This window comes from Medicago sativa, chromosome 7, assembly GCF_051527215.1.
Source record: "Medicago sativa cultivar Bolivia chromosome 7, Bolivia_mono, whole genome shotgun sequence".
Taxonomy (NCBI): Eukaryota; Viridiplantae; Streptophyta; class Magnoliopsida; order Fabales; family Fabaceae; genus Medicago; species Medicago sativa.
Window position 1 is genome coordinate 68,415,501 of NC_140755.1, and position 27,273 is coordinate 68,442,773.

At 35.1% G+C, this 27,273-nt stretch overlaps 3 protein-coding genes across 3 annotated transcripts; 1 reads left to right on the top strand and 2 right to left on the bottom strand.

Moving 5' to 3' along the window:
- Positions 1-6,833: 6,833 nt before the first annotated feature.
- Positions 6,834-12,116, top strand: LOC146907996 (LIMR family protein At5g01460). The gene is made up of 14 exons (XM_085727874.1): positions 6,834-7,388; positions 7,491-7,576; positions 8,522-8,637; positions 8,752-8,862; positions 9,185-9,283; positions 9,388-9,510; positions 9,708-9,770; positions 9,858-9,922; positions 10,080-10,189; positions 10,287-10,401; positions 10,499-10,564; positions 10,965-11,075; positions 11,486-11,552; positions 11,647-12,116. The coding sequence occupies exons 1-14, from the start codon at positions 7,039-7,041 to the stop codon at positions 11,692-11,694; spliced, it is 1,530 nt and encodes a 509-aa protein (XP_085584000.1). The 5' UTR covers positions 6,834-7,038; the 3' UTR covers positions 11,695-12,116.
- A 2,052-nt stretch (positions 12,117-14,168) lies between these two features.
- Positions 14,169-17,068, bottom strand: LOC146907997 (GDSL esterase/lipase WDL1-like). Its single transcript, XM_085727876.1, has 6 exons — positions 16,351-17,068; positions 15,927-16,004; positions 15,447-15,587; positions 15,092-15,165; positions 14,765-14,914; positions 14,169-14,674 (listed from the first exon to the last, which is right to left on the bottom strand). The coding sequence occupies exons 1-6, from the start codon at positions 16,447-16,449 to the stop codon at positions 14,461-14,463; spliced, it is 756 nt and encodes a 251-aa protein (XP_085584002.1). The 5' UTR covers positions 16,450-17,068; the 3' UTR covers positions 14,169-14,460.
- Positions 17,069-23,229: 6,161 nt separating this feature from the next.
- On the bottom strand, positions 23,230-27,047 carry LOC146907998 (uncharacterized). Its single transcript, XM_085729206.1, has 2 exons — positions 25,643-27,047; positions 23,230-23,285 (listed from the first exon to the last, which is right to left on the bottom strand). Exons 1-2 carry the CDS (start codon positions 27,045-27,047, stop codon positions 23,230-23,232), a joined length of 1,461 nt encoding a protein of 486 aa, XP_085585332.1.
- Positions 27,048-27,273: the final 226 nt, after the last annotated feature.

Here is a 27,273-nt window from a genome sequence, read left to right on the forward strand (position 1 = left end):
GGCCGGCTTGATTGAGCACCTTGCACTCCCTCAAGGCCGGGCCTGACTCTAAAACTCTAAGACCTAGATATTATGCTTTCAAGGTAAAATAGATGAAGAAATGTGATTTGAATATCTAAAATGGGGGATAGTGTTGATTGGTGGTTTCTTTCTTCAATCTTTTATTCTATTTAGCACAACATAACACATCGCTAACACACACCTTGCAAATGAAGGCCTGTTGTCCTTTTATAATACAAGTCATTTCTTATCCTCTTGTGTCATTTGGTCTTTTCTCATGTGATGGTCTTTTCCTTTAGCATTAAGCATATCTGCATATGAATATTCCTTATCCCTTTGTTGTATTATTCAATCATTTAAGACTCTTTTATCTTCCTTTCCAAACATAAGATGTTATGGCCCAACTTGAGTGCCTATTTGAAATGATTAGTTCGATAGAAATAAACTATCAAATGCCTAACATTGTGTCTCTTTCACAATGAAATATTTGAAATGGCTCTCGTTAGGCATTTGGTAGACATTTCTCCCACCCGTTCTATGAAAAACATATTTGAAATCGCATTGGATTTATCAAAATTATGGTAATTCACAATGATTCTGTCATATTCATAATGTACCTAAAAATATAGTATTAGATAGCATGTTTGATATTACAACAAATAGGTTAGGATTATGTGATTCATGGGAATTATGCTAACATACGCTAATTCCTTCAAAAAGAAAATTCAAACATTATACATACTAGTCAAATTACAAAGACTTCCGTACTGTAGTAGTACGTACCGTAAACAAAGTGAAGAGAGTTCCGTACAAGGCTACAAGCAAGGATAACTGGATAATGACTAGTGGACAGTCGCTATTATTAGTAGTTAACAAGTCAAAGTTTAGGGATAGATGAAAATTATAAAAGAAAGTGTGCAACTTATAAAACAAGTCAAAGAAAAAAAATTAACAAGTCAAAGTTTGCCAAACTAAAACACCACACAAAAAAAGTGTGCAGCTAAAATATGGATTCAGATCGGGTGCAGTCAACACATATGATTGCCTCTTGTCGAAAAGACTAGAGTCGTTTGGTTTTGATCGGATGATTTAAATTTTAAGATCAAAATTTTCATATTTTAAAAAATTATAACTGCATTAAAATTTGATCCATTTAATTTGCTTTGGATGATTTCAAGTTGGTAATTGCAACTTGACTTGATCGGATGATTTAAATTTTAAGATCAAAATTTTTATATTTTAAAAAATTATAACTGCATTAAAATTTGATCCATTTAATTTGCTTTGGATGATTTCAAGTTGGTAATTGCAACTTGACTGCATGTGGAGCGACTACACTCAATCCATTTCCGCTAAAGCATCAAATAGTTACAGCGATAGTCAAGTTATATCGTCTTTTGAAAAAAAATGTTAACAAGAGTCTTTAAATCACATATTGAAAAATTAAACATAAAAATATTGTATTGTCTTTAAATCACGTATTAAAGAATTAAACATAAAAATATTGTATTACATCTTTTAATATGTTTAAAAATAATCTTTTAAACAAATACTTTTTTTCCTCAAAAAAAAAAAAAAAACAAATACTTTTTATTTTTTTTATTCTTCAACAAGTATCCATGTTGGTAACACCCTTTAAAAAAATTGGTTTGGTTAGCTTTACGTTTGTTTGCCAAATTTGGCCTCAAAAAGAAGTTTTTGTAATGACAAATTATTATATTATAACAAACTGTAAGAGATACTTCAACCCAATATAAAATGTTTCTAGAAAAACAATTAAGACTACACACCTAGGCCAAAACAGAAAAACAACCAAAAAGGATTAAAAAAATGTCCTAAAAAATAGACCAATGAAAAAATAACAAAAAGGTGAATTCACACACAACCAAATGAGAGCCATGAAGGGATGGGAGAAATGTCTACTAAATGCCTAACGAGACATACACAAAGATAATAAAAGAGACACACGTCGGTGTGTTTGTAATTTTGTGTGTTCGATTCCCTCTGCCGATGTGAGGGCAGTATTGGTGGGTGATCTATAAGTACCTCTATAAGTGCCCTTTGGACCCGGAGGCGTGCCCTGACCCTGGTGGTGACCGGAGCCGAACCCACCTAAACTTTTTGTAACCGAAAAAGACCTTTGACTACAATCTTACAACAGTGCCCTTTGGACCCGGAGGCGTGCCCTGACCCTGGTGGTGACCGGAACCGAACCCACCTAAACTTTTTGTAACCGAAAAAGACCTTTGACTACAATCTTACAACAGATTTATTTATGGTCCTAGTCCTACACTACGTACCATGTAGGTAATAGTCAAGGTCACAATTGATTTTTATTGAAAAGGAAGATTTGATATATTGATACACTATAAGCATTTCGTATACAACTACACCTTGAATTGCTGAACTAGTGCAAGACAAAAAAAAAAAAAAAAATCATCATTGATTCATCATCCTCGCGAAGATGGTATGACTTAAAATACTGGAAGAGTATTAAGAAGAAGATATAGTTTTTAATCAATAATGCTGAGTTAAATCTTTTTCATTTTTTCTCTCATTTGTTCTCTCCATTACTAAGGTTTTTTAAATAGGAAAATACTTATCGTTACGAAAGCTAATCTAACGAAGATCCACAAATACATCCATCTTAGCCGTTAATTCTATCTTTAAAGCATCCATGTTTCCCGCTCACGTTCCTTAATTTGATTTGATTTGATTTATTTTTCAAAGAAAAATTCTTGCATTTTTTTTTTGGGTACATACAATTGTATTTCTAGCGGATACCTTTCGTAACAATAAGTCTATCCTAAGAGCAATGGTTAAAGAATCCTTTAATAGAAAGTTTGTCTTGAAAATATAAGTTTTTATTTTTGTTTTATCAATAATTACACCACTTTTTAATGCAAACTTACTAATTTTAACACTTTAAATAATGCCTTAAGGACACTCATTAGCATTTCCCAAAAAGATTTAGACTCATTTAATGTCACATTTTTGCATTTGTATTTTTAAAACTATAGTAATGGAACAAATGGAGACAATTGAAAATGGAGAGGATCTTAACTCATCCATGTTGCTAACAATTTTCTCCTTTAAAATTAACTACTACGGACTACCATTTACCTATAAAAAAAGAATCTAATTTTATGGTGAAATTGGTTCCATTTTGAAACTATATATAGATTTTTATTTTATTTTATGAATGTTAAAATATTTTAATCAGATTTTTTCTAAAAAACAAATTTGTATAATAAAGTGTATCTAAAATTAGTTTTACAAATTTCAATCAGATTTTTATCTAGTCAAATAAAAATTAAATATAAAAAAAAAGTATCTAAGAAAAAGTCTAAGAAAATCCGTACAATAACTTCGCTAAAATTAATCGAAAGTTATACTCTGGGAATTTTGATTGTTAAACTATTTTCTTTTTTACGATAACTGAAATTTTATTAATGCAAATCCAAACCTAACATCATAGTGAGAAAAACTCTACCCACCTTTTATGAAGCGTTGTAGAGATGCCAAACAATCATATGCTTATCTCAAGGGATCAAGAAAACACGATCTAACATTCTTGCACTTGAATCTGCTACTCCTTTAAACATGTGACATTAGTAAATTGCACAACCATAATGCAGTATCAACACACCACTCCGGCCTATAAAATCAATCCCCAAGGATACTAGAAAATGATTCAAACCAGGAGCTTTACTGCACAGGTGAAGACACCAAGTTAATTTGAGGATTCACAACACCTATATCAATGATCTTGCACTAGTAATTTACACCAATGCTTGCAAGCTAAGCCACCCTCAAACAAGCATAAACTGACCTAAACCAGCACCCTGACCTCTGCAGCCTCATAAAATTCTACCCTCCCAAATATTGACAACTACTCCTATATATTTTTTTAGAGAGGCTTCTCCTATATCTTTATTCTATTTTTGAAAGATCAACCGTGTTATTTGGACACATAAAATCCGACACGGTATTGCATCATCATATACGAACGAATGTGGATGCTTAACCCGAGAAGAGAGAAAAAAATAATATAAAAAAGTCATGAATCGTGTAAATATAGGATATTTACACCCCCACCTCTCGCTCATTAAGTTTTTAGAATTTCTAAGTAAAGGGATGAGAAAGAATTATGAAATTTGATATTTGTACCCCCTAAAAAAAATTGTAATTGATCACAAGAAGATTTCAAACATGTAAATGTTGTGTTTGAATTATAATACCCAATTGCGTAAAAATGACTTTTTTTAGGGATGCGTAAAAATGACTTAAACCGTTAAAATGTTATAACTTAAACGTATAGACATTAAATAAGTAGTTAATTCCAGTTCAACCATGACTTGGCCATTGTTTGGATGTGCGGTGGAGGCATGATTTTCATCTCCCAAGGCAAAATTAAACGTGATATTGTGATGCTAATATTTATGACTTCTCAGTAAATGCACGTCTACTCTCGCTAACGCACAAACAAACGGGCAATTAATCGGCCGTGGCTAGTTTTTCTCAAAAATCCAAAAAATAAGCAGTATTTTGGACATGAGTATTATTTTTCCCACCCTATGCCTTTCCTCGCGCGCCCTATTTTTTTTTTCCAATTTTACCCATAGTCCGGATTTCGTATTCCGGAATGAATTGTTTAGTATTTTTCAGATGATTCCGGATTTTAAAATCCGGAATAGTATTTTAGCAGAACTTTTGCAATTTTAAGCTCTACAATTCGTAAAATAAAATGCGAATAAAATAAAAAACAGAAATAAAAAGACACAAACATAAAAACAACTCATTTTATTAAGAGATTAATTAGAATACTCTGACAGTGTAAAACCACTTTACACTGTCAACCAATTAAAACCATTCATTAAGACACATCAGCTAAGTATTAAAATAGAAAAAATCAAATAAAATCTGGGATAATAATTATCATCACTCCAACTTTAATCTTTTACGGTTTTGATACAATTTCTTAGAATGTTTTAGATCAAAATGAATCATCATTAAAAAAAAAAAACTAGCTTGATCAACAAAAAAGAAACCAGAAAAACATGAGGTTATGGCATAAAAGGATATCATCGTCAAAAACTTCCCAATCAAAATTACTTGGTTCATGCTCTCAAACTCTTATTAATACTTCCTATCTGCCACTATTACAATGATCCAACAAAATTACAAAGAAAGCAACCATTTGTCGTGAATCGAATTGAGAAATTGTATCCACCATTAAAGCTTGGTATGAAAGGTGAAAGGATTAAGTAGCATTCTGAGTATCTATCTAAATGAGATTGAATCAAAATTGTAAAAAATTAAACGTGGAGTGATGGCTATTCGTTACCCAGATTGTATTTGATTTTTTTCCTATTTTTAACATGTAGCTTACATGTCTTAATGGATGATTTTAATTGGTTGACAGTGTAAAGTTGTTTTACACCGTCAGAGTATTCTAATTAATCTCTTTTATTAATATATGAACAATACATTACAATAATTTTCAAGCTTTTTAAGCTTATTACATAAGATCCTAAATCTATTTCTAATCTCCTAAGAGCCTAACCACTGCTATGTGATAGGACATAGCAGTAGTTTGGCTATTGGAGGAAAACCGGAGGAGGAGGGAAGAGGAGGGCGGGAAGAACCACACTGGTGCTCAGACTTAAGCCCAGGCAGGCGAAGCTAAGAACGACACTGACCCACATGACCCTCAGATGAACCGCACTTCTTTGCAGCGCGGTTCCATCCTCATTGACCGTTCATACAAACCCTGAAAGTTTTCAACGAGGCCCTTTATCTATGAAAGGCCAACGATGGAAAACCATGGTTGTAGAAGGAAGAAGAGAAGGAGAGGATGGTGTGAGAAATGGTGGGGTTTGGAAGGGTATTTATAGGGAGGGGTGGGTCAAAAACGGTTGGGAGGCATTAAATTCAGTCAAAAAACGTGGTAAAACACGTTTTTTTTGACTTGACCACTGACAAAAACGTGTGGTGCAGACCACCGGCCATGACACTGATGCGTTCCGGAATATACAATCCAGAATGCACCTTTGGTTTCCGGAATATACTTTCCGGATTAATGCGATAATGGTGAAGGAGCGAAAAGTTAGCACTTCCTGTAGGGCTAAGGACATTCCGGAATGTAAAATCTGGAACGCTTCAGCATTGGATTCTTTTGAAAGAGAGCCATTTATTTGGGTTTGGACGATTACAACCACTAACACGTTTTCATTGACTGTATTAATGACCTAGGACTTGTTTAAGGCTATAAATAGGCTTCCATCTTCAACAAATACCTCCACTCTTCACTTCACCTCTTTTCTTCAATTTTCTTCAAATGTTTTTAGTTTTTTTAGGGGTGTCGCTGGTGTCATGGTCATTTTTGACCATTCCTATGAACCCTGCAATAGCATTTCAGCTTGTGTGGGGTTCATATAACGGTCAACAGAGACCCTTGACATCAAAGAAAGACACAAAAAAAGCACAACATCTGGTCCGGATTTAAGTTTCCGGAAATCACTAACAATATGGTCCGAATTATATAATCCGGACTAGGGGTATTTTTGGAAATTTTGCAGGGCGCGCGAGAAGGCAGTTGGGTGGGAAAAGTAAAACTCTTTGGACATTTCTCTTTAATTAACCCTACCAAACATAAATAGCCCAAATAGAACATATGTTAAGCCCAATACAGCAACATCCACTTCCAGACAAAACCGCGTCATCCTCTCTCGATTTTATAATTTGTCCTAACAGCCTGGTTTGAATTTCTCTCACACAGCAAAACATCCCCGCCAAATTACATATATACCCATCCCACTTCCACAACCCCCACTCTCTTCTCCATAACTTCCACAAGGACATAACCGTAACTCCATCTTCCCCATCATTTCCCATCACCGTTACCGTAGCAAAACCACCACCACCGTTAACCAAATCCCTCCATTCCCCAAATCAGATCCAAACAAACAAACAAACCCTAACCCTAATTCCCAATTCACAAAATCCCCAAATCGAATTTCACTAATTCGATTCGATATGGGCGATTTCAACCTCGCCCTTGTGATCGTCGCCATTGTTGTATGTGTAATCGTCTTTCTCGTCAATGTGTATCTTCTCGTGAATTATCAGCATCCTGATGATGTTAATCAGGCTTATTTTCCTAAATTTGTTGTTGTTTTGGGATTATCGGTTGCGGCGATTTCGATATTGATGCTTCCGGCCGATGTGGCGAATCGGCAAGCTTGCCGGCATGCTATTTATAACGGCGCGTGTAATCTCACGCTCCCGATGAAGAATTTGTGGCTTGCGGTTTATATTATCGATGCTATTCTTGTGTTCTTCGTCATTCCTTTTGCAATGTTCTATTATGAAGGAGACCAGGACAAGTAGGTTGTTTATGTTTTGGTGAAGATTTAAAAAAATGTTTTTTTTTTTGTTTTGTTTTTTGAATTTGAAGTGTTTTTGGTGTTTGTGGAATTTGATTGCAGGAGCATTGGTAAAAGGATTAAGAGTGCATTGATGTGGATGGTGTCGACGGCTGTAGTTTGTGCTCTTGTTTTGGGAATTTTGTATGGTATGGATCATCTGATCTTTTGTTTGATTTTGAACTATGTATTGCTCATTTTTCTCTTACTATGTTTGTCTCAGTTGAAGTGTATTTTCAAGGATAAAGAGGATTATGTGAACCCTGATTGGATTTGTTTGAAAATAAAATGTGGCGTTCGAGTGATTAATGCATTTGGGTCAATAATTGGAACTAGATATCGAGTGAGACTTGGTACATTATCTGGGTTTTTTCTGGGAAGGAAGTAAATTTTAGTAGGGTTTTCTAGAGCATTGCAGGTGTGTTGGGCATTGTGGTTCTTAGTTTAGTGAATGAGTCTTGGGCTAGGTGCTCAGTTTGGTGACAGGATTAGGGAATTGTGGTGACAGTGTGTGGCAGGGTTGAAAGACCATACTGTAGCTTCGCAAATTCCGTGGCAAAAGGCCATTGAGACATGAGAATTTAGATGCGGCGTGATTTCAACACATAACTAAACATATTGGTGACAGGATTAGGGAATTGTGGTGACAATGTGTGGCAGGGTTGAAAGACCATATTGTAGCTTCACAAATTCCGCGGCAAAAGGCCATTGAGACGTGAGAATTTAGATGCAGCGTGATTTCAACACATAACTAAACATACGCTAGGAAGATCATGGGAAATGGGAAGTTATTTGTGTCTGCTTTAGTTGTTAATATTGGGTGTTAGCCTGTTAGGAATAGATTGAATTTGTTTGACGGCTGTTTTAGTACAGTTGCCTCTTAATATGGAAAAAGTAAGTGTTTTTGGGTGAGTTAGTATAATAGAAGTGGAGTAAGAATGTAGATTAGTTTTCAAATATTGCTGATTTTAAAGGAAGTGATGCTCAACAAAAAATTTGTTATTTATGACTAGTTTTTGGTGATGGATTAATAAAATTAGTGGTTTAATATGAGGTTTGTTTGATTGTAATTTTATTGTGTGGTTATTTAATAGGGCTTGTTGGTAAGGTGGATTTTACTGTTAGGCATCTCTCTTCATCGACAGAAGCATTTCCTGGCTCATGGGGACTCAATAGTGGTAACCCATGTGTTGGAAATGGTGTCCATCAGGTATTTTCCTCCTGTAATAGTTTATTATTTTTCTACTTCTGTTATTTTCAGAAGTACTATTTTGAATTTTTATTCTTACTCATTTTGGTATTCTGTCCTCTTTGTCCTTAACAGTGCTCTGCATACTCTGCTAGTCCTTCATCAGAGAAAACATGGACCATGCGATCAACCTTTCCTGAATATGTTGTGGCTCTTGCTACTATCGTTGGATCTGTGCTTTTTGCTGTAAGTTCATCATTCATAAAATAAAACTTATTTATAAAACCTGCTTCATATTCAGCATAGGTTAAGCTTGCTTGTAATACTCTGATTAACATTATTATATTAGTGAATGCTACAACTCTCCTGTAATGTTTATCAATTAGAATTTTATGTTGTTATATTCTCTTTACGGAATGATATTGTGTTAATTTTCTAGATATAAAATTACTGCACTCAAGAAGCAGTCTCTTGTTATGATTTACATAAGCCTTCCGTAGCGCATTATATTAAGTACTAGTTTTTCTATTCATGACATTAACCATTGTGTTCTCACTATTCAATCCAGATATTTGGTGGTGTTGGTATTGCTTGCCTTCCACTTGGACTTATATTTTCATTTATCCGGCGTCCAAAGGCTGTTATCACTCGCTCACAGTATATCAAGGTGATATATGTTGTTACTTAAATAGTTATATTAAGTTGTTGTTTATATGTACAATTCTTTAATGATATGGCATACGATATTTATGATGCGGTTGGATATTGCAGGAAGCAACCGAACTTGGTAAAAAAGCAAAAGAATTGAAGAAAGCAGCTGAGTCACTCCATCAGGAAGAAAGAGGTGGTGCAAAGGGTAGAAAACATCGTAAAAATGTTAAAGCAGTAGAAAAGGTAAGGAAGTGTTGGCGATTTATCATTAGCTTTTATTGCGTTATTTTTAGGTGGATATCCTTGTTGGCTTGGGCTTTTGAAAGAATAATAATTTAACACATACAGTTGAAGTTTGGGAAAGAAATTGTACAGTTACTGAAGTGTTCATAGGCAGTGTTGTGGTTCTAATAATTTGCTTATCGAAAATAATTTTTCAGGAGTTGTATCAATTAGAAGAAGACGTGAAGCTTCTTGAAGAGATGTATCCACAAGGGGAAAAGGTCGTTATTCAGATTGCTTACTTTTTAACTTCCTGGCATAATCAATGTGTAATGTTTTCCCTGCTAACTGATCCTGCATGAATGCAGGCTGAGACATCATGGGCACTAACAGTTCTTGGTTATCTGGCGAAACTTGTTTTGGGAATTCTAGGGTATGCAATGATACACAACAATAAAAGTTGCTATGATTCATATAAATGCATGATGCTTTCTTACATTATAGCAGTGCATAGTTTTACAAAGATTGCTTTGTTACGCAGGTACGATTCCCATGTAATATCTAACCCAAGTTTTCGAATTATTTGACAGGCTGATTGTTTCAGTAGCATGGATTGCTCATATTATTATCTATTTATTAATTAATCCTCCCCTTTCTCCTTTCCTGAATGAAGTTTTCATCAAGCTAGATGATATCTGGGGTATGTTGGAAATTGGAATGCGCATTCTAGCTTTTCTATATGTTCTCTTTCCTCAGCTATGTATAATTACTGATTTGTGTTATGCTGATTTTAATAGGTCTGCTTGGCACAGCCGCGTTTGCATTTTTCTGCTTCTACCTTCTCCTTGCCGTGATTGCTGGTGCCACGATGCTTGGGTTGAGACTAGTGTTCATCACCATACATCCCATGAAGTAATTCAAATGTCCCGTCACTTTCATCATTTTATTTTCTGTTTTGGGCGTTTTAATGCATTTTACTCATAATTCAATGTGAACATGCCTCTTGCAGGTGGGGAGCAACTCTCATGAACTCTTTTCTGTTTAATGTGGGCCTTATCCTTCTTTGTTCCATTAGGTCAGTATAATCTGTACCTTCAATTCCAAGTATACTATTATGTTTATATAATCTAAACTCTATAACTCAGAGCATGGTAAAGTTTTTAATATTGCTTTATTTTTCTTTAGCTACATATAAAATATAAAGAGTTTCGGAAGAATGAAATTTATATAATATAAAGAGCTTCGGAAGAGTGAAATTCAAAATGGTGATGATACTGTTGGGCTTTGATTTCCCCCTTTTGAATTTTAAAATTTATAAGTGGCAAAAGGAATTTGCTTGATTAATTGTTTGACTAGTATTACTAGTGTTTTGTAGTGTTGCAAACAGTGTTCTACATAGTTAAGGCGCTTGTGTTTCCGTGATAACGCCATGCTGCATCAACCTTGCTGAAAGTTTTGTTGTTTTACCTTTTCAGTGTGATTCAGTTTTGCTCCACGGCATTTGCCTACTATGCACAAGCAACTGCAGCCCAGGAAATATTTGGTCACACTTTGCAGTCTCTTCGTGGAATTAAATATTTGTACAAGTGAGTTAAGCTGGATTTCTCGTTTCTTCTGCCTCTTCTTCCCTGCACTTTTACTGGCAGAGTTGTACCTTATTTTGGTAACTAGTAACTAGTAAATTCAGACCACACGGTGACAAGCCTTATTATTTTTCCATCTTCCCATTTGATAAAAACCCATATTTTTAATTGAAGTCCTTTATAAAACCTTGCTTCAAAACCAAAATCGACAAACAATAATATCTAATAGAAGGCTGTCGTCAGACATGTACAGTAAAAATTGGCATGACATGTTTTAATCAAAAGGCCAGTAGAACTTATTTCTATTTATTTATCTTTTAGAAGTAGTCTCTATGATGCCCAAATTGGTTTAGTTTTTGACTATTGTCTATTATCTGTGGTGATATTATGACTTACTGGTTATCACATTACAGGTACAATGTATTTCAATATGCATTTGTTATTTTGGCCGCCTTGACCTTTGTGTACTATGCTGCCGTTGTAAGTTTATCTCAGAAAAGGATCTTCCCCCTTCTTTTTTATGCATTTTACTATTCTTGCTGATACTAAAAGATTTTCTATTTGAAATTATCAGGGATGGAGAAGAAAAAAGCCTAGCGGCAGGTTCCAATTGTCTACATGAGGCGTGGCTTAGCCCTCAGGAGTAGCCTCTGAAAGTAACCGTTTTGGAATTTCTTATCTCGTCATATCCTTCCTTCAGTGGTTTTTATCCTTGGATATGCTTTGCCTAGATTTGTTTCATGTTGAGAGCTATAGGGTAAGCTGATCTTCATCTGAGTAGAATCATTTTATGCACTTGACTCATTAGTTGGGTGCTTGAGCTGCAACTTTGGGTCATTGCTTCTTTTGCCGCCCTTGTATGTATCATGACTTTCTTTGTCTGATTTGTGTTATTCACTTTGTTCAATATATATGTAATTAAATGTAACGTTGCGTGCACGAAATTGTACTTGATTCCCACAAGACTATATGAGGTTATGCAATCCTTGCCAAAGAGAAAATTGTAAGAGCAGTTTTTAATTTTATTGTTACGTTTTTTGTTCAGGTTTGTGTAGCTCATTCTTTGTGTAATATATTTCCAATGATATGAACTAGTAGACCTTCAGAATGTGCATTACCGTTTTCAAGTCTTTCATTGAAAGTTGATTACATTTTTTTTACATTGTTGATATTTTTCTAATTTCTAATAATGTATAACGTAACATCAATCAACAATCATGTTAAAGTTGTCACTTATCAAATTTCAATTTCTTTTGTTCTTGCCGTCCGCCCTTACTAACAAGATATTTTATTTGAATGAGAATTTGAATTGAAGATTTTTTTTTCCCCTAATATATTGAGCAATTATAATGTCTCTTAATGGACTCAATTCTGTAGTTAGAAAAGGGATGAAGAACAATTTCTCTATTTAACTAAGGGTTAATAGGCCTTTATCCCCCTGTAAAAAAAATTTGTCAGATTCCGTCCTTGTAAAAAAAAAATTGTTTTAGAATCCTCTTCAGTTATCTAATTCTGTTAATAAACCCACTACAACTAGATTGCAGCAAGATTCAACAACCCTTTCCAAACATAGATTTTAAACTGATTCTTGGGCATGAAGCAAACCAGGCTTTAGTGAAGTAGTACTATCTCCACTCAGATAGTAGGAGCCATGATGAATAAATGAATTTTCATTCGCAAGTAAATGACATGCCATTGTCCACTCTCCCTAGTCATGTTCAAAGGTGCTGATACCACATTACACTTAGAACAACTTGAGTCCACATCACACTTTTAGAATACGTTATGGAGGCTTTGACCAACAGACATCTTCATGCTGAATTACAACAACTGCGTTTGCTTAATCCTGGTCTATTCCCCAAGAGCTTCTTCCTTCGCCCCGGAGATCACTCACTTTTTTTTGGTGTTAACACTCCGATTTAGGAGAAGAGGGTCGTTTCATTATAGCTTAATCAATAATTGTCCAATCCATGATTTGAACTTGGGTTCTCCCAAACGATTTATTCTTTGGCGAAACACATTAATAACGTGAGCCTTTGGCGGAACACATTAATAACGTGAGCCTAATGGTTTGGTTCGAGGAATACTGGCTTTGCTTTAACTATTATGCATTTCAAATGTTTTTCATTTCTATTTTATGTTTTAGAGGCTCCAAAAAATCACAACAATTAGGCATTTCCTAGAGGCTTCAACTAAGGGACATTTTGTCCTTGGTATAAGAGACAGAATAGTTTATTTATATTTGTAAATCCGATTTGCATAATAGGTAACAAGCTCCAATATAAAACAATAACTCATTAGTATAAGAAACGAAGTAATTAATTATAAAAAAATTCCTAAACCCAACTTGCATAATAGGTAATAGAAGCTCCAACAAAAAATCATTTTGGCTCCAAGTTAACTATGAGATTGTTAATTCAGTTAATAACTCGTTATAAACGATGAATTTCACTAATTCAACTGTCAAATCAATCGTCCTTATTGAGTAAACCATCTCCACAAATTTTATAAAATTTTCAAACTATTTGGTAAATAATTTCAAATTAACGCATAATAAACTTTTATAAAACATAAGTAAATATCAGTGGTTAGATTACCCGGTTAAGAAACGTCAGAGATTACCCGGTTAAGAATTTCAGTTTATATTAAACTTTGTGTGCTTAATAATAAATAGAATATAACAATAATCAACATTTAAATTAGTAAAATTCATTGTTTGTATTGACTTATTGAATGGAGTAACTCGATTCATTAACTTCTAAAGTCAACAGGTCCCCACTATATATTTTTTATGATTTAAAACCATGTATAATTTTAACCAAAAACATAAAATATAACCATGATATGGTTACACCTACATGTATAACAACCGGCTCAATTAAAGCACAATTAGAGTCGTCCCCCTGAATTTCGTTCGGTTGATAGAACAATGCACTAATACACATGATTCAAAGTTCGAACTTAGAATACTTAATTTATGGATTATAATAACTAAACTATTTGAAGAAATAAAACACACACTACTCATATGATGAAAAACAAGATCAAATACAAATATTAGCATGTAAGATGTTGTTTGATTTGTCTCGATGTATATTTTCAAAATAACAAATTTTTATAATTTTTTTATCATATATAATTAAAGATATTAATGATCAAAGTTGCGTATTGACATATGTGCATTGATTGACTGCGACATGTATTTTGAAACGGAGAGAGTACCATATTAGGCCCAACAACTGGCACAACTTAAGCACAAACAAAATCAAATTTCACCACTCACATAGTGAATAACCACGATCAAGTCATGATCACCCATTTATTATTGAACAAGTAAAATTGAAGACTACCATATTTCCCTAAGGATCCTTGAATTTGGGACGTAAGTCTACTCCCACTCTTTGTCGTGAGGGAATGGAATATTGGAGATATTAATAGTTGACGTTCCATCAGGATGAACTAGATCATATGGTGAATCTTCTCCAAACTCAACTGGCATTGTCTTCCAGTATAGACTTGGTTTCCATTCTGCTTCTTTTATGACCTTCAATATTTCCTTTAACACCATTTCACTCCCCTCAGCAGAGAAATGTTTCCCATCACTAAGAAACAACCAAACCACCTAATTAAATTATTGAAATGTAGATTTGATTTTTTAATTTAGAGACATACATATACGAAAGCATACTTACATGAAGCAAACTTCTTTCCAATCTTCTCTTCTCTGAATTAAAGACCACAAATCAATTGCCTTGATGTTCATAGCATCACACATCTGTAAAAGTGCATCTGAATATATTTTATGAACATCATTTGTCTTTGTTGCTTTCCCGAATTCATCACTGGATTCATCACAACAATTTGTTTATATATGGCATAAGTTAGGATTTAGTAATGTCACAGGTTCTAGAATTTTTGCAAAACAATCTTAAACGAACAAAACTTATCATATGGTAGTCTTTTTTTTTTCTTTCGGTAAAGTGTAAAAAAAAAAACAGCAAACCAAATGTAGTAATTACATGTTGCCTTTTATTTGCGTGTCACTGACGGGAGGACAACTGAGGAATATAAGGCGAGTCTTCGGTGAATTTATCTGTCAAGATCATAGGATAAATACTTAAAAAAAAAAAAAGATCAAAGGATAAATATTGAATTTTATGTATAAGATGTACAATAATTTCTTGACAGGTGAAAAATCTCATTGGTGTTTTATTTTACCAAATTAGTGTAGTTGAAAAAGATACTATCGAAGTATGATAAGTCATATATGACATGTTCGACTACACTAATATTTAAGGTAAAAAAAACTCATTTAATCCATATGATAATAACAATTAAGATAGGAAAGTGAAACTCCAGTTTAACAATTTTTACCTTTAAATGGTTAGCAATCTTGCTCATATTTTGTATGTATTCCTCCAATGGTACATGAGGACCAAGGCCACTTGGATGAGGAAAATGAGAATCATTACCACCAAAGTAGACAATGGCCAATGCTGGTTGCTCAATGGTATTCTGTTTTAGAGATGACCAATACCACAAGGGTCAATCATTGTCAACAAAATTTTGTAATCACATGCATTCAGATATAAACAAAAACTTATGTGTTATGTGAATCTTATTCAGCAAGATCATTATAGTATGTTCAATACCATGTAAATCAATATAATATTCTCAATTTGACAAATAAAAAACCACTCATTAAAAAATTGAGATAATGCCTTAAAAATTGCACAAGGACAATACTTGTAGATCAAAAAAGTGAAATTAAGCTTAGGGTAAAATATTATTGCCGAGGAAAGAAGGTAAAAAATTTGAATTACATGAAGAGTGCCACAATCGGATTCTCAATACCTTAGGAAAAATATCATCCACAACTTGTAGACCACGCCTTGAATTCCAACCAGCGTATCCCCGCAAAACTATATCAACCTACATCAAATTAATGTACAATTATATTCCCATAAAGGCACTAGTAAAGTAATAAGATTTTATTTATTTTTTTTAATGAAAATATCAGCATGAGAGGATGACATCTAACATCTACAAAGATTTCTTGTCTGTAGACGAAAACAAACACCACTTAAATCTCACACACACAACTATGAGATATTGGATTCAAAATTTAAGTGAAAGTGGCCGACCTAAATACCGACATTACAAGTTGAGTTTGCCCTTATGAACCACAAAGGGATTTATATTTAGCTATATATTTTCTCAAATAGTACTTATAAAAAGAGATGGACGTTACTACGGTTTAAAGAGGAAGAAAGAGTACCTTACGAGCGTACAAGTGAGCAAGCGTAGCTCCCCAACCTTCAGCATAATGATTGTATTGAACAATGGAAGAACCAAACAACACAAATTTAGGCCTCATTGCTCCTAACTTGTCTTTTTTTCAATAAACACAGAGATACAAATGATGCGAGACTATGCATCATGAGGCAGAGATTTATACATGTAGATATTAGTTTTTTACAAGCCATGTTTTAATTTTTTATAAGCCACGTCAACCTTAATTTATTAGTAGTTTTTCAATAAAACTGGGCTTATGATCTATACAGATAGTTATTAATTTTTTATAGACATTTTTATTTTGTTGACGTTACGTTTATCATGGAAAGCCAGCTACGACCTTAATTTATATGTAGTTAATTAGTTTAAGCATCAAAGCTATTGTGATTAATAATTCATTCAAAGAGTCTCCGTGAATTTAGCTCAGTTGGCAAGGACAATGCATAAAATATGCAAGGTCCGAGGTTGAACCCCAGACACCACAAAAAAAAAAATCATCCAAGGAAGTCAACCAACGCCAACTCGCCAACTTCAAACATTTGTTGTCTATGAATTTAGTATTCTCCTACAAACATTTAAATATAGGAGAACATAGGCGCTGATACCACATTACACTCAGTGACGGAGCTAGGAATTTTATCGAGCATGGGCAAAAATTTTGATCGAAAATTCACATGCGACATAATATATAAATATTCATAAATCGAAATAAAAGAGGTTCGTCATTTTGTTGATAAAAGTACAATTTGAAATAAGAGAGATGAAACATAACTTGTCAATAGTGTGCTAAATAAAATTAGGAGGTAAATGCCCTTTCCAAGACCTCTTTGCGATGAATGTTCGAATAATATCAACATCATCAAATGACTTGAATATCTCTCGCTCGATGTAACATATCATCAAGTCATTGAACCACACATCGTTGATCATGTTGGTAACAATTCTTTCTCATGGGCTTATAAGATTATTTTACCTGCTCATTGACATGACTTGATAACTGGTGTACTTCCAACTTTTGTTGATGTTGATAATAGCTTTGGTGCACCCGCTATTATTGAAGATCCACAAATTAGAAGTTAAAATTTGATTAATTATGCCATGTTGTAGAAGTGATTGTAAGGTTTTTTTTTTATGTATAAAGTGATTGTAAGTTCTTTTATGTATGAAGTGATTATTACCATAAATTAAATGAGCAATGGAGTGTATATATATATATATATATATATATATATATATATATATATATAGATTTTGATTTATGTGAGTATTGAGTATTTTTGTGAGTATTGAGTATTGGTTTGGGTCAATGGTATAATAGTTCATCGTTAGGGAGAATTATTCTAGTTAAGTCACTTCAACAATTTATTCTAAAAATTGATTATAGTAATCGATTTCAAATTCCAATGATATTAATTATAATATTTTATTATATTGATTAAATTAATTTTAGTTGTAATTTTATGAATTATTAATCTTTAGAATTTATAGTAGAATATAAAAAAAAAAAAAAAACAATGATAAGTTTTAGTGACAGCCAAACTGTAGGTAGAGGTCCATAATTCATTTTAAAATGGTGTCCTTAGAATTACCTACGTTTTTTCCGTAGGTAAATGTGAAAAACATGTAGTGACAGCCATTTGGCAATGACAGACAGATTTAGCTACGGAAATTTGCCTATAGTGACGGATTTTGGCTGTCACTATAAGTCAAATTTCTTGTAGCGATACAAAGAAAGTATCGGTTGAGCCCGGGCATGTGCCCAGGCTAGCTGGGCCCTAAAAAGGCCCCTGATTACACTTTAGAACAACAACTTGAGTCCACATACCACATTAATCTTGGTCTATTCCCCAAGAGCTTCTTCCTTTGCCATGGAGACCACTCTTTTTTTTTGGGTGTTAACCCTTCGGGTTTAGGAGAAGAGGGTTCATGTAATCCACAATTCGATTGTGACACAAGTATAATTTGGTCAACAATTGTTCCACCAAGGATTTGAACTTGGGTTCTCCAAAACAATTCATTCTTTGATGAAACACATTAACAACTTGAGCCTAATCGCTTAGTTTGAAGACTATTTACTTTCATTTCTATTCTATTTTCTAGAGCTCCAAAAAATCACAACAATTAAGCATTTACTAGAGGCGGGACATTATTATTTTTTTTTTAATATTGAGGCGGGACATTTTGTCCTTGGTATAAGAAACAAAGTAATTTATTTATATTTGTAAATCCAATTTGCATAACAAGCAAAAAAGCTCCAATATAAAACAATAACTCATTAGTATAAGAAACGAAGTAATTAATTATATAAATTTCTAAACGCAACTTGCATAATAGGTAATAGAAAAGCTCCAACAAAAAACCAATTTGGCTCCAAATTAACTATGAGATGGTTAATTCGGTTAATAACTCATTATAAACGATGAATTTCATTAATTTAACTGTCAAATCAATCGTCGTTATTGAGTAAATCATCTCCACAAATTTTATAAAATTTTCAAACTATTTGGTAGTCCATTAAATAATTTCAAATTAACGCATAATAAACTTTTATAAAACATAAGTAAATATCGATGGTTAGATCACCTTTTTTTTTGACATAGATTACCCGGTTAAGAATTTCAGTTTTTATTAAACTTTGTGTGCTTAATAATTGTAGACCAAGATTTCGGGTGTCAAGCCATTGATTGGACTTGAACCTTCAATCTACCGGACTTGCTCGATTTTATTCTTGGGAAGGGAAAAAGAGATTGAAAAACCCTTTTTGGATCCGGGGGTCGGTTACGATTCGGGAAGGTGTTAGGCACCCGCGTCGTTCACGGTACTCCGTGAGAACCTCTTTCTAACTTTATTTTTATTTGGAAAATTATTGCTTAAAGTATAAGTGAAAGAATGGAGGGAGAAGAAGTTGGAGTTTTTGGTTATTTTTATTTGATCGATTTGAAAGGATTAAAGCCTCTGCCTACGTACCCTTAAAAGGGATCAAAACCGTCGTAGTTCTCTCTTATAAAAATATTTTTGTGGGTTAGGTTGATTTTAATTTTTTTTTTGAAAATGATTTTGAGAAGGGTTGCGAGACCTCAAAGGTATAGAAGAATAAAATGGAAGTGAGGTTGTTTCATTTTATTTGCGAAATTTAGTCTAAGTTTGATTAAGGTTCAATTTAGGAATTTGATTAAGAAAATAAAGGGGAAATCACTTGGATTTGGATCCAAGGTTTATTAAGAAAATGATTTGACTTTTGCTCATTGAGTTTTAGGATAAAAAGGTTTTACTAAACTAACGGTAAATTAGCGTAACGATGCGAAAGGTAAAGCAAGCATAAATAAAATGGTGTAGTGTCGGTGCTTGTGTCGGTGTGTGCAATTACTAAGCTATTACATACCATTCCTAAATGCAAAGCCCACAACAAATTACATCATTCCCCTAATTATACACACTAAGAAATTATGGGGCTTTGCAATAGGAAAAAAAAGAATAGATACCAAAATTTAAAGCAAGCATGATTAAATGAGATATAGAGAAAGTTAAAAGCATCAAATACTAAAATGCAATGCAATGATGTTGAGAAAATTTTAGCAAGGCATAAAATAAAGCAAGATGCACATGTGAAAAATGCACAAGACATTAAAAGAATGCATGATATGGAGAAAGCCTATACGAGTTATAACACAGAAGCTTGGTTCACAATCAGACTTATATAAATGCACAATGCATGGTGTAAATTCTTCCAAAAACTACATAAATTAGAGAGTAAAAAGATGCGTGATGTAAAAAAAAGTTATTTAAATGAACTTAAAAGATAAAGATGCATGATATATAAAAAACAATTCCAGACCTAAAGAAATGAATGTATCAAAGGGTTAATGTGCTAAGATAATAAGTGAAACAAAGTGAAATAAGGCATGCCACCGAGGAGGATAAAATAACAAGAGCCCAGATAAATTTGTCATGAAATAGGGGGTACAGTTAGCAACAAACAGGTGTAATCAACAAAACAGTAGAAACAGCCAATAACACAAATGGGCCCGAAGCAAGGATCCAGTGGGCTGAAGGGTGAACCGGTTCGGTTCAAGCCTGGACCGGTTCACAGGCGAACCGAACCGGTTGACCACTCCTATAAACACCCAGCACCGGTTTTTATCACCATTTTTAACATGATTTTCTCTCACTAACACAACAAAACTCTCTCTCCTCTCTCTAAAATAGCAGATCGGAGAAGATGAAGGTGGCGGTGCCGGAGCAGCTCCGGCGCGGTGGTCCGCCGTAGCGCCGCCGCGTCGGAGATTTCTCCTTCACTTTTTTTTAAATTTTTTTTGGATTTAAACATTCTCCTTCTTCTCCTCTACTCAAGTCTCACCATAGTTTTTGAAAACAAGCATGAAATAAGCCTAGATCTAGAAAAAACTTTATTCACAAAACACAAATCAAACATTGCTTCAAACCGTCATATGAATATAAGACAGTATAGATCGAAGAAAAGTAAAGAAGGAAACCGAGTTACCTTCTTTGAGATCGGAGGAAAAACGACGGGAAAAGCTTCCAAGTTATTTCTGCTCCTTCCTTTTGCTTCGACTCACGAACTGCTCTTTGTTACTTCCTCACGTTCTGGCTGTTAATGAAAATTTGAATCCTCACGTTCTGGCTGGTAATGAAATTCGAACTGTTGTTGTGGATTCAGACTCGGTGAATCCGAGTTTATGGAAGTGTGAATAGATGTCGAAAATGGCTTTTGATTATGAATTTGAGTTTAGTTCCGTTGTTGTTTGATGATGGAGTATGAAAATAATTACTGGAAAACATTTTGAACATTCATCATGTTCTTGAGTTTTTGTGTGATTTTGGGTGTTTGATTCTGGGAAGAGAAAAAAAAATGGAAATTAGGGTTTCTAGATTGGAGGCTGCGGCTGCTGAGTCTGTGTACCGTGATTGGTCCCCGACTACTGTGCAATAAATGACTGCTACTTATACTGCTAGAATTAGGGTTCTGCAGGTACTGAACTGATGATGTGTCCCAGATGCTTTGGACCAATATACCCTTGCTTGGGTCAGACTTGAAATAAATTTGGACCATGGACTAAAAAGGACATTAAAAAAGAGAAATAGAACAAAAACACTTCTAAAAGGAAACTAAAAAAAACGTGACATTAAAAGGATATTAAAAATGAAAATGGAAACAAAATACAATTAATAAAAACATGAAACAAAAAAGGAAAATAAAATAATGAGAATTAATAAAGATAAAGGTAATATAAGTGAATTAATAAAAAGTAAAACTTGTCCCTTTCGGAAACCAAATGAGGTATTTTAAAACACCTCCCTGCCAAAATTCCGTCTGAAAAGACGAAATTACTTGGCGTTTAAAATACCAATAAAAATTTAAAAAGTGGTCAAAATTTGGGGTATGACAGATGCCCCTATTTAAGTTTCTTCGTCACGAAGATTTGAAAGAAGACTTTTAAATCGATGGGTCGAAGAGACTTAAATACTAAGTACACCGAATTTTGACCAGTCGAAAAGCTGAGAATGCGATGAATACAATGATATGAATGCATGCGATGCGAGTATGAATGCAAAGACGACGGAAATAAACTGACTGGGGAACAAACTTGATAATCATCACTGGGGAGAAAAGACTGTCTATTACCGACTTCCGTGGTAAAGACGAACATACAGAAGATAAAGCTTGAACACATAAAGCTCAGACGGAAGATAAAGGTTGGACCGAAGATAAAGCTCAGACGGAAGATAAAGCTTGAGACGGAAAATAAAGCTTAAGACGGAAAGTAAAGCTTGTCCATTACCAACAGCCCGTGGTAAGGACGAAAGTACAGAAGATAAAGCTTGTCTATACCGATTAGTATTGACAAAGTGATTATTGGATGGGATCTACCACTTGAACACAAGCTGATTGGTGACATTTATGAATTAAACACTTTGAGGATGACCTTTTTATGTATTGGATTAGTGACGCCTTTTGAACACAAGTTGGGGACGACATATTAAGGGAATGACAGGTAAACACAAGCTGTCCGTGGTTTGGGACTGACCTTTTGAAGCAAAATAAATGTTTGCGAGAATCCACTCGGCTTTTGATGAAAGGTTTGCGAGAATCCACTCGGCTTTTGATGAAGGGTTTGCGAGAATCCACTCGGCTTTTGATGAAAGGTTTGCGAGGATACACTCGGCTTTTGATGAAAGGTTTGCGAGGATACACTTGGCTTTTGATGAAAGGTTTGCGAGAATACACTCGGCTTTTGATGAAAGGTTTGCGAGAATACACTCGGCTTTTGATAAAAGTTGGCCAGAATCCACTGGGCTTCATAAGAGTTTTGCGAGAATCCACTCGGCTTTTGATAAGTTTGCTGGAATCCACCGGGCTTGGTAAGAGTTCGCCGGAATCCACTGGGCTTACAGTGAATGACATCTCTGGACCAGACACACTGGGGTAGACGCTTTTATGAGATACAGTTGAAATAAGACACGAGGTGGTAAATGCAATGATATTTTGTATGCATGCAATATGTGTATGAATGTTTATATGCATGAATATATGTATGAATGAATGTATGAATGTATGACTGTATGAATGTATGACTGTATATGACAGGTGAACTTGATGAAACAAAAGAGGATAGGTAAGATGAGAGATGGACTGACACCGCAGTACAAACACTCGGCAATCTTCATTGGGGATAACATTATTGGAGATGAGTTAAACACTATCAGGGTAAAGCTCATACTCAGACCACTGGTGGGGGAACAACCCATAACCGCACCACTGAAGGGAGAATGCCCCATAATCAAACCGTTTGGAGACAGAATGCCCCATAATCAAACCACTTGAGGGGAGAAAGCCCAATAATCAATCCTCTTGGGGAAACAGCTCATCAATCAACAATTTGGCAGAAGTCGCCATCTCTAAGGGATAAAATACATCAATCAAGCCACAGATGGGAGACACCGTCAATTAAACCATAGGCAGGAGTCGCCATTCATCAAATCACCGGCAAAAGTCGCCATTTCTCGGGATAAAACCCATCAATCAACCATTCTAGCAAAAGTCGTCACTCGTAAGCCAGCACAAAGTGCATTCTTTCCATTTGGCCCACTTGAACTGTGATACCTCTGTATTTTTTCATTTTTTGTATTGTTTTTTTTTTGAAAGCCCCTAACTTTTGCCTGGATCGCCCTTTCAGGTTTTCAATCCACCGGGAGTATATATATATTTTTTTTATGCCCCTGATTTTTGCATGGACCGCCCTTTTCGGGTTTTCAGTCCACCGGGACGCTCATTTTTGGCTTAAGCCGCCCTTTCGGGTTTTCGACTTAGCGAGCTCTTCCTTTTTTTTTTGTATTTTTTTTTCTCTTTTTTTTTTTTTTGACAGAGGTCATCGCACAGCACTTGTCCATAACTATCTTGCAGAGTTTAACTGTCCTTGGGACGAATGTTGATGTATGTTTCTACTACTCATAAGTTCAAAGAAGATGTACCTGTTGTTTATGCTTTTCAAAAGACATTAAAAAAGATTTTTTTTTTATTTTTTTGATTTAAGTATTCACATCAAAAATAGAAGAAAATTATGCAAACAGAATAAATGAGAATTTCAAATAAATGGGCACAGGCTCAAATTAGATGTAAAGGAGTGGTGACCTGCCAAAGGCGTGGTTCCAAAGATTTTAAAAAGTTTGGAAAATGGTAATTATATTGGAAAAGGTACATTGAACACGATAACCACTATGCTCTCTAACAACTTTGAATTCCACCGTTCCGAGTCTTTAATTTGCAGATGCTTCATGTCGAAGGTCTTTTGACAGTTGAAAATGCCCCAGATGAATCATATCTGAATTGATGCAGTTACCTTGCCATAAATTGGACGTCTTTTGACGGCTGAATTGCCCCAAGTGAGTCATGTCCGACCAGATGCAGTTACTTTGTCACAATCCTTAACTTTTGCATAGGTCGCCCTTGCGGGTGTCAACCTATCAGGATAAGCACATTTTTTTTATCATTTTTTTTTACATGTCTCTAACTTTTGCATGGACCGCCCTTTCGGGTTTTCAGTCCATCGAGACGCTCTTTTTTGCCTAAGCCGCTTTTTTAATGTTTGCGACTTATCGAGCTGATTTTTGATTTCTTTTTTTTTTCATGTCTCTAATTTTTGCATGGACCGCCCTTTCAGGTTTTCAATCCATCGAGACGCTCTTTTTTGCCTAAGCCGCCTTTTCCAGTTTGCGACTTATCGAGCTTTTCATTTTAACAAAGTATTTCTTGACTGCACTGGCATTCATAGGACACACAAGTTCACTATCCTTGGTAATTAGGCATACATTGCCCCTGGAATCAGGTAACACATTTTTTAGCACAAAACCACTTTCTTGACTTTCACGGGGACGAGCCTTCTTTGTCAAATACTTGCTTTATCCTTTTGACATAACTGTACAGGGCACATTGCAATAACACTTATAAATTCAATCCAACTTAGCTTTCATTGGAATTGTCGTTGACAAAACTTTGACCTCCATGTGGGGCACTGCTTTTATATTGTATATTGAGGGATGGTGGGGGGGTTGCCCCTGTTAAAGTGTGCACTTGAAGTACAATATCCCTACAGGCAGATGGAAGCATCTCGTGCCAGTCTTTGTACATGAAAGTCCTCTTCTGGACAATCTTTCTTGATACTTGCAGCTTCGACGGCCAAAATGCCCCAGTAGGCAATATATCACATTTAGGAAACTTTCATCCTCCTTTTCTTCAGTTTCGAACACAGAGAACTCAAAGTCGAGAGAGAGCATAGGGTTAAAGTGTTCAACGGGTTTATTAATGCATGATTTGATTATTGATATAAACATTATGATTATGCAGGTATGTGAAAATGATTTAAAGAAAAATAAATTTTTTTTTTGGTTTTTTGTATTACCATTTTTCCAGAAAAAGCACAAAATAAAACAAAGTCGAGATCGAGACGACCTTTTAATTAATGATGAAAATACATAAAGCAAAAAGCCCTAAACAAGTTCACTTCCGTCTCGGGTGGGACGAAAGGATTTTTTTTTTGAAAAACATAAAGCAACAAACAAACATATTAATTAAACAGATGAGTAATAGAAATAAACATCAGCAAAGACCCAATTCCAGCTAAACATTCCATGCACCAAGATCCGATAGCGGATTAACTTGCATATTCAAATTCAAAACTCTTCAAAAGGTATGAGATTTTTCTGGATCAACTTCTGAACTATCTTCTGCAATGCACAACAGTGCTCAATATCATGACCTGGTGCCCCTTGATGGAAAACACAAAAGAGGTCGGGTCTGTAACGGGCTGACAATTTTGCTGGCATTGGCAGAGGTGCCTTGGTATAGATCAAATTCCTTTCAAGCAACTTTGGAAGCAGCTCTGCATACATCATGGGAATAGGATCAATCTGTTTCCTTGAAGTCCGTTGTCGAGGCTGTTGTTGATTTTGCTGAAACTGGGGTTGATAACCCGAATTTTGCAGAGCATTTGTGACAGGCATAACAGCGGCAACATGGTGATAAGCCAGATACTGTTGTTGAGGCTGACTTTCTGCCACACTCATTTCCTGGTCTTCTTCTTCTGAACCATTAATGGGAACAACTTCTTTGATCAAATGTCCTTTTCGAACCCAATCTTCAATACGCATGCCCGCGGTCATCATATCCACGAAATCGCCAGATGCACTTGCAAGCATATGCTCAAAATAGAACGGATCCAGAGTTTCCAGGAAAATCTCGGTCAACTCTTTCTCTTCTAGACGTGGACAGACTTGTTCAGCGAAATCTCTCCAACGCTGGGCATAAGCTTTGAAAGATTCATTATCATTCTGAGTAATGGCCTGCAGTTCCTTTCTGTTTGGGGCCAAGTGCAAGTTGTAGTTATATCGCTGGACGAAAGCCTCACACAAATTACTGAAAGTTTTGACATCATCCTTGCTCAAACCCATGTACCATATCAGTGCGGCACCAGTCAAACTATCTTGGAAATAGTGGATAAGGAGCTCATCATTACCTACTTGAGCAGACATCTTTCTCACGTACATCACCAAATGAAGCTCAGGGCAAGTGTTCCCTTTGTACTTCTCAAAATCAGGGACCTTGAATTTGGGTGGTATCACGACATTGGGAACCAAGCAAAGATCATAAGCATTTTTCCCAAACAGTTCTTTCCCACGAAGAGCTTTCAATTCCAACTGTATTATGTCAAACTTTTCTTCCAATTCAGCTATCCGGTCGTATGCAACCACATTTTCTGAGTGATAGATTGGCCCAGGGCCCTGCTGAGTAGTATGAATCAACGGTGATGAGTAAGTCATAGTGGCTTGAGGGATCAAAGGGCCTGATTGAGGGATAGGCGTTGTCTGTTGCACAAAAGGAGCTTGAACCTTAGAGACACCAGGACGGAACACTTCACCAGAACTTAGAGGTGTACTCCAGAGATAACCTTCCAGCATAGCATGTTGAGGAGTACTAGAAAACACTGTTGAAATCGGGGTAGTGGAAGCAACCGTCTGAGCTTGAGTGCTGCCGATAGGAAGAGACAATGGCTGACTGTGTTGAACCGTCATCAAAGATGCTAAGTTCCTCAAAATCTCATTCTCGGCCCGGAGGGTTGTCACCTCTTCCCGAAGCTTGTGGTTCTCTTGTTCAAGATGATCCATCCTGATTTGATCGAGTGTTTGTAGATACGAGTAGCCTGATGGATTGACTTTTTGTAGACATAAACAAGATATGAGACACAGACTAGAAACTATGAATGCAAAATGATGCATGATATGCTTATGCAAAATATACAAGCTTTTTGTTATCAAAGGATTTGTCAAGCGAATTGTAAACATTGTAGAGGAACATGGTTTCATCTGAAAATTGTAAAGATATCGCAATCGG

Bases quoted from the DNA above. Each gene is read 5' to 3' on its own strand.
- LOC146907996 (XM_085727874.1), top strand. From the start codon at position 7,039: ATGGGCGATTTCAACCTCGCCCTTGTGATCGTCGCCATTGTTGTATGT. The intron at 8,638-8,751 runs GTATTTTCCTCC...TGTCCTTAACAG, and splicing joins TTGGAAATGGTGTCCATCAG to TGCTCTGCATACTCTGCTAG. The intron at 11,076-11,485 runs GTGAGTTAAGCT...ATCACATTACAG, and splicing joins GGAATTAAATATTTGTACAA to GTACAATGTATTTCAATATG.
- LOC146907997 (XM_085727876.1), bottom strand. From the start codon at position 16,449: ATGAGGCCTAAATTTGTGTTGTTTGGTTCTTCCATTGTTCAATACAAT. The intron at 14,915-15,091 runs GTAATTACTACA...TGATGAATCCAG, and splicing joins ACGCAAATAAAAGGCAACAT to TGATGAATTCGGGAAAGCAA. The intron at 14,675-14,764 runs GTAAGTATGCTT...GTTGTTTCTTAG, and splicing joins TGGAAAGAAGTTTGCTTCAT to TGATGGGAAACATTTCTCTG.
- LOC146907998 (XM_085729206.1), bottom strand. From the start codon at position 27,047: ATGGATCATCTTGAACAAGAGAACCACAAGCTTCGGGAAGAGGTGACA. The intron at 23,286-25,642 runs GTCATGATATTG...TTTATCCCTTAG, and splicing joins TTTCCATCAAGGGGCACCAG to AGATGGCGACTTCTGCCAAA.